This window comes from Danaus plexippus, chromosome 10, assembly GCF_018135715.1.
Source record: "Danaus plexippus chromosome 10, MEX_DaPlex, whole genome shotgun sequence".
NCBI classification, from domain to species: Eukaryota; Metazoa; Arthropoda; class Insecta; order Lepidoptera; family Nymphalidae; genus Danaus; species Danaus plexippus.
In genome coordinates, this window is record NC_083543.1 from 898262 (window position 1) to 911239 (window position 12978).

A 12978-nucleotide genomic window follows, 5' to 3' on the forward strand; every position below is an offset into this window, starting at 1 on the left:
ATTATTCAAGTTCCTTTGATGACTATTTGTTTCGTTTTTAACTATGAAAAACATTAACTGTGGAGATGTATAAATATATTTTCCGTCTCATATGATGATTATTGAAAATTTTTCATAGTTTACACCTGGTCATAAGGAGGACAGGTTTTAAAGGGCTTAAAACGTTTCATCTACTTCCATACAGGACGAATAAAAGTTCTTTTAAGGATACAAACTGTTAAAGATAAAGCTTGTGTCTTAAAACAAGTTGTAGGGTTCACTGTAAAGTTTATTGTAAAATATGCACTGATGACACATGGTACTGAAATAAACCCGCCATGATTGTCCGGACAAAGTTAATATATATCAGTATATATATAATTTTGTGTATATATTTGTTCGTTAATAATAATTCCGCTGTTCTAATATAATAGTATGAAAAATAATTTATTATTATGTAGAAATTATAATTACTTGTATCAAACAAATGCCTATGAGAGGTAAATATTCCACTGAGAACTAGGCTTAGGGTTTAGAAGATTTGAGTTTATTGGATATGAACTGTACAACTGGACTTTTTGTTATATCAAAATCGTGACTTTACTAAAACATTTATGTATTTTTTCTTTTCGAAAATCTTCATATATCTGTGAATATTTTTTTTTAATATTTCTCGGTTCAGGAAAACATAATTCTTAGTTTCTCACGGATAGCGTTATTTTCATAAAATTTTATTGTTGGGATTTTTACATTGTATGTCCGATAACAATCTAAAACAAACCGGACAAACTATAAATTCTTTTTAGACCTGAAAAGAATTTTAAGTTATTGTATATCTTTTTTTTTATTTTTTACGAAACAACTAGCAGACGTTTTTAAGTAAAATAAATCCTTGTAAAAGTCTTCATATACCGAACTAAAGGACAATTAGCCATCAGTTTTCAAATTTATGTTGCTTTGAAAACTATTTTTTTTTTTGTTATGACTGTAGATATTGTGAAGTTGTTGAATTAAAATGATCTATACATTGGGGATTCCAAATAAAACCTTTGCTGCAGCCAAAAAAATACTTAATATTGATAAGAATCAACTCCTAATATCTTGAAAACGTAAAAAGTTAATATTTTTTTTTATTCATTCTATTCAAAATGAAAAAAAAAAATCTAAAATACCAAAAACTATAATAACGTAACCTGGAAAACTGAAATCGTGATTAGGTGATATTTTTTTTGAGTTTATAGAATAAAAACATATCACCCCTCCCCCCGCACCATACATCTAAGGGAAGAACAGCACTAAAAAACATCACTATAAGTTCTTGGAAAAGTATCAATTACTTATCTAGAAGAATATAGTAAATACTCACAGCAGCATGCTGAGTTGCATCATTAACATCGGTTTCAAAATTCCACTGAGCTGCTACGTTGTTCGTACACTCCTTAGAAGCCTGTGCATCAGCTTGGTGAAGAAAATCCTTAATTTGCTGCAGGCTGGCGTGATTAAGCCTTTCATCTATACGATTAGAGTTCACATCACCGTTGAAATTATACGGGTTGGTCCCAACATAGCTGGGATCGTTTCTAGCGAAATTTGGATCATTCCGACGAAAGTTCGCGTCATTTGTGATGTCTATTCTATCATCACGATTTCTATCATCGAATGGACGAAGAGTGGAACTTGGATTCCGTCCGTTCCCGTAATCTAAACTGGGATATCCGTTATTATTTATGTCCGGGTTTATCTGATGCGTGGTAGAAGATACAGGATACACACCCGGAGTGACAGCACTCGGTGCTCTGGCGGTACTATATTGAAAATTACGGTTTAAATCAAACTGGCTTGTGGGTAAATTGGACTGTGTACTGGAAAATCCATAGCCATAAGGACTACGCTGTGAAGACACTTGGGGCAGTTGGGGAAGGTCCAGCTGAGGGTCAGCATATAAAATATGAACTATTGTAAATTGAAATAGAGTTCTTATAAGTATCCGTCCTATAGCACAGGCCATGGTTAACTGTCCCTAAATGTTGTGAATTCGAAGATCAGCGGTCAATGGTGCGTGGTGCTTCAGTGAGCTCGCGTCAACAACTGTTCAGTGGCGATGCAAGCCGGGGCCGTGTGAATTAGCTTTGTTCTTAACTCTAAGCATAAAGCAAAGAAGACCTTGCTACTAGCATCACAGGTTATGATAACGCATATGTCAAGAAGCTCGCATGAATACAAATTTAATTATTTTTAAGTACTCTTTTGTCTCCTCTGACTTATGGCTCATGGTGTCTACAACATTAACGATCTTAATCGGACATAATTATCGGAATCAATTGAAATAAACATTTTAAAATCAGTCTTTCTAACATGAACGTTTTAAGTAAATCCATGTACACTTGTGTATTTATATATTAAAAGAACCATACATATTTATACATAATGATGGCTTAATAATAGACCAACCTAAACACCAAACTCTATTGTTCAGTAAGTGGATGATACATATGTAAGAATTACCAAATACGTATTTTCCAGTAACGAAAGCTTTAATGACAATTATGCAAAGAAGCAAAAGGAGCGGTTCTTACAACGTTTAACAATTAGCGTTCGTGTTTACAAATAAATCTTGGAAGGAATAAGGTCAGTTTAAATTTTAATGTTCTAGAAAGATCTTACGAAAATATGATTAACAGAAAGGGAGTAACAAATATGACAAGTCTGAGCGAGAATCACTTGAAAAGTATGACTGTAAATTAAATTAATGCTATCACATATTTATTATAATATAAATTTTCACATAGATACCTACTTGTAAATATTACGTAACACATGGTTATTTCTAAAATTTTTTCCGAAATATCATGACATGAACTGAGTAACGATTACGTAAAAAAAATTCAAGTGAAGTAGTTTTTTGAGCTCATGACTTCCTCTACAATGATATCTTAACGGCTTTACGCCCTGTTTTCTAATCACGGCTTCACTTTCCCTCCTTATCACTTCTCTGACCTCAATTAGTCAAACAAGTGTTTTTAAAGTACATAAATATATTTTGCAGTTGATTAACATGTTTATTTATGATTTTATTTCTGTTACGGTTCCACCGCCATTTTCCTTAATCAAGTCTCGATCTATTTTAAGCTTAATTGTATTTAGTTATTATAATCGGTCCCGGCTCAACGAAAATGCATTTTTTCTCATATATCTTTAGTCGTCTTGATTATCTGTAATTATAATTTAAATTTGTTGAGAAGTGGTTGCAGTTATCATACGATTGTTTCACCAAATTTTGTTTTACTATATAAATCGTTGTTTATTTATACGTGACATGAAATAAAAAAATAATAATATAAATGCCGACAAGCTTCTCGAGGTACAATACAAAATTTTCCTATTGTAGAGTTGATCGTGGGAACTACGCAGTTAATTGCAGTTTTATTATTAAAGGCTGGTCGTTAAACATATTAAGTGTTTGAATATCGAAACACATACAAATAAATCACATAATAATATTATTTTGATTTATATCACAAATAAAATATATGGTTCGTGAACCGAATGTGTCAGTTTGCGATATGATAAACGATTCTGTCTATCCGTGATTATAGACAAAAACAGATTCTTATAATTCTTTGTTTCAGCTAACTTCCGACCATACACGGAGCTATTGAAAGTTAAATATTAAGCATTGCTTATGTAAGAATCGATAGGTATTGACAATTAAATATCGTATAATAGATTGTGATATCGGTAAAGCGTAACAATTTGTATTTATTTAAAATATATCATGTATCAGCAATATACTCGTAAATATACAAAACATAGCTCAAGGGTAGCGAATAAATACACAATTAATGTTGGCGGGACTGATCCTCAGAGAAAGACGTTCATGATCATCTCTAACTATAATTATGATGATGATGTTCCCTCTCTGATATAATTGAATCTGTAACTTCTGAAAAATCAACCATCGTGGTAAATGTCAGCACAATGGTAGCGTTACGCAGAGCCTTGAGCCAGCCATCGCTCGTGCGCGTAGAGAATACGTATAATTTAATTAAATAACAAGGTAACGGGGTACAGAAGACATCAAACAGATTGTCCTGACTCTATTGTTGTGTTTATAATAAGTTGAGTTGTAATAACATTGGAGAAAAAAAAATACGAGTTTATTTAACTAGTGGTTGATAACGTTTTATTGGTGGTGTTATATAGAAAATGCTTAGTTACAGATGACTTTAGATCATATTATAGTATTGTCCATTACATTTCTTTTTATTATATTCTCAATATAATTACGCCCGACTAAAACAAATTTTAATAATTTGTATTGTCTCTTTGTGATGGTTATCAAAAATTTGCCAGAGAATTAATAAAGGGTTTTCGAAAAAATTTTTTTTCTAAAAATTTTCAATTAAATACCAATTACAAAAATATATTACGCAAACAATGGATACATTATTCTCAGTATAATTATCGATGTGAATCATTAAGTTTAAATATAACTCATAGTTATTCTTTACTTTGTTAGTCATTTGAAACTTTTTATAATGATTTTAATGAATAGATATACAACTGATAAGGATATATATCTCCAAGTAGTATGAAGATTCTAACAAAGCATCAAAATCCTAAGGTTAACTTAAATAGAATTCTAAACATATTTTACCTAAGGACTAATGTTTATTACGTTTTTATAATAGCCACCTCGGCAACTATTTTACAGAATTACATGATTACAGAACACTTTTATTGACAATTGTTGGGTCAGGGTAATTTATTGTACGGCTTCCTCGCATTCAAGTGCAGACCGTCCAGTTTCACTTAAATCACAATAAGAAATAAACAAGCAAAAAGGGTTACGATTATTGTTGAAATAAGTTGACCGAAACAGTAACATTACAAAGTGTAAGCGATAGACTGTTAATTTGTTATAAATTTAAACAACGTGGTTTATACAGTCGTCTGGAAAATTTTATTTTGTTGACCATTTTATTACGTAACGCCAATCTTTTAGAAAAATAAATCAGAAGAATTTATATATTGAGTTACACAGATTATTAGTGAGATTAAAATAAACGCATAAGAACTACTTGATAAATATAGTACACAAATTATTTTTATAAATACGCAGATATAATCTCCTTCAAATGACTGAGGGTGAGCATAGATTGAGTGCTTCAAAATACCTCTCGTTTTAAATTGATCTCATCTTCATAAGCACTCGCTAATATGTACTAAATATTTCTTTCGGTTTATGGTTGAGGCGTTCCAAGCACTAATGTTTGTTATAGCTGTGAAGTGTCCTGATCATTCGAGACATTAATGTACTACTTATAAAGGTCGATTATTTGGTTAAATTAAAAGAGTAAAGTATTGAGAGAAAGGTGTGTTGTATCTGCTATCAACATACAGAAATTTACATTTAGCTGGTGTTCAGGTTAACAAAAATCTTATATTGTTATTCAAATAAAACAACGATAGTCAATAAATAAATTATTTTACTAACATCAACAATATTACTGACCCATGTGTTTGTTAAGTCTCTCTTGGAAACCGGTGTTCTTCATTACGTTCCTTTGTTCTGGTGTGCAATATTCTGAAAAGGTAATGTGTTAAAAGTATATGTTAAACAAAAAAAAAGTATATGTAAAAATGTAAGCAAATTCTTGATACTAACGAACGTTGCTTGGTTCCCAGCCGATGTATTCTCCAGTCCTCTCGTTTTCCTCCTTCAGCCAGTCATATAACGGCTGGAAGTATTCAAGCACCCCACTTGCGTCCATCTTACGTTGGCCTGTTAAAGCCTCCATCGCATCTGGCCATGGCTTCGATGAGCCTAGTTGTAACATTTTGCTGAAATATATACACTTATCTATAGCTATAAACGATTAGGCGAAAGACGAATTTTAATTCCAGTTTTAATTTAATAAATTTTGTGTATATATTAAAAGAAAAAAAATTAAATCTGAATGAAAGATTAAATAACTTGAAATCTATAATTGGAAGTTATAAAACGTATCACATGGGGACTAATAAGAAAGATGGAATTGTTTTTTATCAAAGATTTCTGGGCACTGGATCAGTCTAATTCGTTGAAGGTTTTTAACGCTATGCATCGTTATTTCTCCTGGTCATACCATAACTAAGGACAGTTTAAATAACTGTCATATATTTTAAAGTTGTCTGTCAGTTGTTGTTTTACAAAAATCGCATATTTCTAATTTAGCGTAGCATATTTGCATTAATTAGGAGTGATGGCTTATCATAGAAATACAGAGTTCACATTGGGAATAAGTTATATACCTAACTTAGCATCTTGGTCGGGTAAGTTGTTATGCTAAAAACTACCCTAAATTCTACTGCGTATTTTCAATGGGAAATAACGTACTGATTTATGATGGTTGGTAAAATTACTTAAATAATCAATGATTCTTAATACTCGTACCAATAATCATTCACTTACCCTAAAGCGTTACCAGCAGCGGTGCTGTTATATATATCGCAGTTTGACAGCAGCTTGTCAGGGTCTCCGGGGACATACTCACCAGCTAACTGACACAGGGACCGATGGAATTGAAACTGTATTATGTATGAAATATAGTACCTAAAAGTATACTCTGTATTATTGAACCTTACTGCTAAAGGTTTATGGTTTTTATTCAGGCTTTACGTTTTTTATAAAAAAGGGGCCAAACGAGCAGACAGCCTACTTGATGGAGGTAGTACCGTCGCTCATTGACATCCGCAACATAGTTTTGCGGGTGTGTTGCCAGCTTTGTTGTCTTTGAAAGAGGAAGAGGAGAGGGTAGGAAAAGGAAAAGACCAGGAAAGTGTGAGAAAATAGAAAGGCTAGCCAGCTCTCTCATTTAGCGGACGAAACGCAGGCGTTTAAGACTACTTCACGCCAATCTTCTGTGATAGGGTGGTATTTCCCCTGTGGAGCCAGTCCATGTTCAGACTGCAGTAGCCACAGCTAGGCTCTACCACCTGCTAACTTTCAACTTACCTCATATATTCAACGTCAGCCGAAATATGGTATTTAGCTGCAGCATCAAAATCTGCTTCGCTTCTCGGCGCTGGTGGTTCGACTCCTTGCAATGATTCCCTCAGCTGCCAGAAGTGACAGTTGTAGTCACTTTCTGAAGTTGTACCACGGAACACGCCGTAACGGAATAAGTCCAACACGTACGCGAATGGCAAGAATACAATTTTTTCCAAACCCTAGTAAATTAAGTTAATTAGCTAAACAGTAACTTAATGTTCATAAAATAAGTAAATTACATTAATAACAAAATGTAGAACACATTTAAGTTTAGTTTTTCAAAGTATTAGACCCAGTTTCACCAAGCTCTGTTTGTTAAATCTAAACGAGGCATTTACTAACGAACCTTCAAAAATATAATTGTCTGTCAAAATATTTACGTCCCACGATGATAAATTAACAAGGCATTATTAAATGACACGTTAAATGACCAGGATCCAAATTATTCGTTCTTGTTATAAGACGACCAAATTGAAATTATAGCGGTTAATACGACATGTTTGCCACAATGCACCACTTTATCCCTTGATCATTTATATCCCTCGATACGTCACTAGTTAGCTAATGCGACCAAATTTTATATATCGTGGATTGTATAGATTTGGCAAACAAATTGCTTTCTTTACAGTTACTAGGTGTGACCTGTCAAAATCATGTTGTCAATAAATTGTGTTATGAATATAGGCATAAATTGTGTTAGTTGGTAATTATTAGTGATGAAAAGAGTACCTAACTTGCAATGTTATAAAAGAGCCGGAGACAAAAAATTTCATCATATGAAAAAAATAATTAATTCGCCTTATTAATAAATACAAGGAAATAGTCGAAAATCACAAAACAGATGCTGTTACTATGGCTAAAAAAAATCAGAGGTGGGATTGGACATATGAGTTTTGTTTATTTAACATTGATTGATGAAACTGACTCTCAACGTTAAAAAAGATAAAAAGGTAAGGACTACGTTCTTTTAAAAACATCAGACTTTATTATATTATATTATTTGCGTGAAAAGGAAGAAACTACACTTTAATAAATCTCACCATTTTATACAATTGGTTGATGTTAGACTCCAGGTCTTCGGGACCATCCTCTAGAAGGCCCATCACCCGCAAATGTTTTGGAGTCGACACTGACAGTGACATAATGTCACCAACAGCTTCATGGAATCCTGAATAAAATTAAACATTTAAATACCATACGTAAATAATAAAAACGAACTACCAAATAGATTTGAACTTTAAAAAAAATTGTTAGTCACTAATTGTTAAAATCCTGTCGACTACAGAACAATACAATATCATTAATTCCTTCACAGAGATAAGTATTTTTGTACCGTTGCCATTTTTTAGTATTTATCAAGTTTAGTAATTATGAACAAGTTCAATTTATTCATATAAAGTATATAACCTGGGTTTGCTCCCGCTCTATAAACAACTGGCAAATCTTTGTATTGTAGGTAGTACTGAATGTGCCCCATCTCATGGTGAGTCGTCTTAAAGAAGGCGCTTGTAATCGTTGTACATTGTTTGATTCTGTACGGAAAATATGTTTTATTATTATCACCTAGTATTTTCTGCGTAAAGTCTTAATTAAGAGTTCGATCCGGATAACTGCTTCTACTTTAAAAATATTATAAATTTAGTGACTGACCAATTATGCTGCTGACAGTTGCAATATCATTTAAATTCTTTAAAATGAGGATAAAATGCCAAGCCCGGCTGCCGCCCGGATATTATTTTATAAAAGTGGTTTTATAAAATAATATCATATTTATTTAACTTTCACACATTAAAAATATTCAGATTGTAAAAAAAGAATACCTGAAATTTAAATGAAACTAATATTTTTCGGATTAAACTACGCGTGATCACGGTTTTTGAAAAGTAGCCGAAACGTCGGGAGTAAGTAGTTTTTTACAAAAATAAATCACGCCTAGTTTAATCCGAAATATATTAGTTTCATTTAAATGAATAAAACTCGCGAAAATCTTAGATCTCATTATGAGAATACCTGAAATCTTCTGAGTCAAAGAAATCCCAAGCTGAAGCATGGCACACCAAATCCCTGCCGTCATTGGGTTTTTCTATAATTGACCTTTCCCAAAATAGATCTGGCATTCCACTTAAGTTCAAAGATTTGAAAAAGTCTTCCGCAGTCTTAAATATTTTCAATGCTGTGTAGTTCTGAAATATTTTACACGATCATTTTATAAGCGTTTTTTATTTTTGTACATTTTTATAGTTAAAAAATTTCATTTACTGCAAACACAATTACCTGACTGAGGAGTGCTGCAGTGACGTCTACATCTGGTTTTTCAGGATAGGGCCTAGTAAATTTCTCGACATGATTCCAGGTTTGAGCCCAAATGTTACCTACAATGGAAAAGCGTTATCTAATACAAACGATTCATATCTTCTATGCATACGACAGACTGATCCGTACCTAACAAATGAGCAGGGATTGGTCCTCTAGCAGAGACAATATCTTCTCCGTACCGGAGTCTCAGATGTCTTCTTACGTAGGCGTGCATTTGATCATATAGTGGCTTCACCTGGGTCCAAAGTTCAGCGAATTGTTCTTCTGTATCTGGTTCTTCGTATTCTCCCAGCCACCATTCAGCCACGCTGTCATAACCTACATATTATGTATACATTGTTTATAAGTATAGATAATATATTCACTAACTCTCAAGAGTAGAATTTAATGAACTTAGCTAATAAACTAATACTCAAAATAATGTAGGTTAAACAATATAAGATCTTAATAATAATAGAAACTTTTAAATACCGTTTAATTTGGCTGCCTCGTTGTTCATATTCACATACTCCGTAAAATTGCCTTTGGACGGTGCACCGGCTGCTTTATGCCATTCCAGCCAGGTGTATTTCAATTCTTCGGGGTCCGTGCTCTGAGCGAAAATATTCGTAACCTCTGAAAGATAAACATTAAATAATTCCTGAACGAAAAACTACTTTTAAGTCTATTTAAAAATAATAATTTATGGTTGTGATTAACTACACGAATATTTAATTTAAAACAAAAAAGAATATCCCATACCGGGTTCGACATATAAATTACATTTGCTGCGATCATTGTAGTCGCAGATAGTTGCTGTTGCGTAAATGGACTTCATATTGTTAATCGCCTCTATCAATCGCTGGTTTAGGTCCTCTGGTAAAGCAGATGTTCCCAGCTTAGAGTACTTTTGAAACATCCTCTTCAGATTCTCATCTTCAAACTCGTGCCAAAGATATGTCATTGTTTCCTTCCATAATTCTTTTTCTTCTTCGGCAACCTCCAATGCTACTTGCAACTGTTTAAATTCAATAGCTGATGAAGTATTTTGATCTTATTATTATTTTTTATTCCAAAAGTTACAATTACCTGTCTCTCTCGATTATGTTCGGTGATATTAGATTCATAGTCCCATGAGGCGATAGTCTTTCTATTCTTGGCTCTTCCAGTCAAATCATCAAGTGTTCTAATGAACTCTCTCCCAGCTGCTTCTTCAGCAGCCCTCTCTTGTGCACGACCCTGGGCTGCTACAATAAACACTGAGGCGATCGCCCCAACAAGAGCCAACTCCACTACTATTTTGAACATCATCTAAACAAAAATTATTCTGTTAAAGCAAAATCGTAGAGATATTCTCTACTAATGTGTATCAAATATTCTTCTTTACTTCTTTAATATTTATTTGGAGAATACTTTACAGCATAAATAGATAATAAACGATTCATCAGTTTAGTACTGAGTGAAAATGATAATCCTTTATTTTTTGTTTTGAAAATGGTCACATCATTATTTTACTTGCTCATTATAAGATATGTACTATTTTTTTGCTTAAAAACACTATTTTATAGTGACAAATTAATATCCGCCTGTAGAATTCCTTTTTAACTGCCAAAACAAAAAGAAATACAATAAAACTAGAGATTGAAAACAAAGTTCTGAATATTAAATATACGATAAATCAATGTCCTGCTTTGACAATTACATAATTTTTCATCTACTTCAGGCTCTGTAACAAAAAATGAAACTACATATTTTATGTAGATAAACAAGACATATCTTATTTTGTACAGAAGTCATGTCAAGGTGTTTTTTTTTTTCAATTTAACTAACTTTAATATTTTGTTGTTGATAGGATAGATATAAATTTACAAAGACCTAAGTACCTGTAGGACAATTAAAGAAGAGATATAAAGACGACATATTTTTCAATAAAATACATATATCACTAAACAGAATTTAGAAAGGAACTATCTTAGACGTAACTACACAGCGATTATCGCGTCAATATAATCAACTCACCATTAAAACTTTTTTTGTGGTTTCCGAACAATACCCACACGGCATTTTGCAACTTTAAGCGACAAACACTCATAACCAACTAACTGATACTCTTTTTTTCAATATTGTCATTTGTTTATATGCAAATGAATTAGTGTGTTAGCCTGTCTGTCATGCTTGTGAAGGATTTGAAGCCTTTTGTAATTTTTTATCCGAAACAAATGTGCTGACGAAGACACACTGTGCGATTGACTTACTGTTAATGATTTTTTCATATTTTTGCTATTTTTGTATATTCATTGATAAAATAAGATGAGAAAAAATATAAGGCATTGAACACATTTACCATATCTTATATTAAACAATAAACATGTGAAAATTAACTGTATAGCAAATAAAATCCAGACTCGGTATATATGCATCAAAGACTTAAGTCAATTAGATCTACAAAAATGTTGTATGTGTAGTCATAAAATGATTTCCATAAAATATGCTGGGATTATTCCACATATCTCTTGATAAAACAAACTGGAAATAGAAGAATTACAAATAAAACAGAAGTTATATAAAAGTCTCAGAGCAATAAGTTATTGAGTCCTTAGTTTGTGAAGGAGTAATCCTTTTGTATTATCAGTGAATCAATATACTGTAAGATGCTGCCAAAAATCAATTGATATAGATCGAACTATCCGTGTAACCTTGGAAGGATAACAAAACTACCGTTTATCGTAATACAAAGAGAAACCAATAATTAGTTCAGCCTTGTGGGTGTTGTCAAATACAAAGTTCAATGTAACAATTTGTGTCCAATCTCTCGACACCTCTACTGTATCTCTAAAATTTTGGCATTGACTTGAAAACAGAAACTAAAATTCCAAAGGAAAAGAATTAACAACATTCAATTATAACGAAACTTTTTTTTGTCGAAGCTAGTCTAAATAATAATCTAATCTAAATAACTTCATATATATAACTTACCAATTCGTCTGTCGTCCGTCGCACTCAGCGTGCAACCAGTGGACTTGTGATCAAGATTGCTTAAGACTTCAATATCAATACAAGTGCTATGATAAGATTTTATCTTCTTTCGTCCATCTTTCGATTGATAGACTCTCAAAACATCCTTATCATTATCTCCGCCATACTTCAACCGTTTTTAAGGTTACTTCAGAAGTTTATTGGAACTAGATTGCAATAATGTTGTTTCAGAATAACAATCAGTCTAGTTAGTTCTGATTCCGAAGGGTCTGGTGTGCAAGAAATCTTTAGTATATATGTATATTTAATTCTTTTGTTCAATATATTCGGAAACACAGACTTCGAAACCTTAGGCGTTAGGGAACTAAATATTTTCTTTAATTTCAATTTATAATGAACGCTAGAGCAACGTCAAACAATCATTTTATAACATCTTTGTTTAGGTCTAAAGAGTTTTCTGATTACAATATCAAATTGGTTGAACGATAGTCAAAGGAAATGAACAATAACTATAAACTTCAATAAGAATAAAGTTTTAAATACTACGTATTGTTTGTTATAGATAAAGTGGAGAGACATTTCAAGTAACTTATAATGGCAGACGACGAGCAATTTTATAATCTGAGGTACACAATGAACAGAACAATTCATGTCTTCAATGTCTCTTACAGTAATAAAAATTAAAACCTTATGCC

The 12978-nt window shown here is 32.4% G+C and overlaps 2 protein-coding genes across 2 annotated transcripts in view; both read right to left on the minus strand.

The window, feature by feature from the left end:
* Window positions 1–2074, minus strand: part of LOC133318942 (angiotensin-converting enzyme) — a 78555-nt gene extending 76481 nt beyond the window's left edge. Inside the window, exon 1 of the mRNA XM_061521558.1 lies at window positions 1346–2074. Within this exon, the coding sequence (XP_061377542.1) occupies window positions 1346–1987 (642 nt within the window). The 5' untranslated portion in view covers window positions 1988–2074. The remainder of the gene's footprint in view (window positions 1–1345) is intronic.
* A 3376-nt stretch (window positions 2075–5450) lies between these two features.
* LOC116766936 (angiotensin-converting enzyme-like) lies at window positions 5451–12348 on the minus strand. Its single transcript, XM_061521676.1, has 13 exons — window positions 12284–12348; window positions 10397–10618; window positions 10070–10325; window positions 9800–9943; window positions 9455–9646; window positions 9287–9384; window positions 9023–9195; window positions 8420–8544; window positions 8053–8180; window positions 6977–7191; window positions 6434–6574; window positions 5648–5823; window positions 5451–5566 (listed from the first exon to the last, which is right to left on the minus strand). The coding sequence occupies exons 2-13, from the start codon at window positions 10616–10618 to the stop codon at window positions 5487–5489; spliced, it is 1950 nt and encodes a 649-aa protein (XP_061377660.1). The 5' UTR covers window positions 12284–12348; the 3' UTR covers window positions 5451–5486.
* Between the last annotated feature and the right edge of the window lie 630 nt (window positions 12349–12978).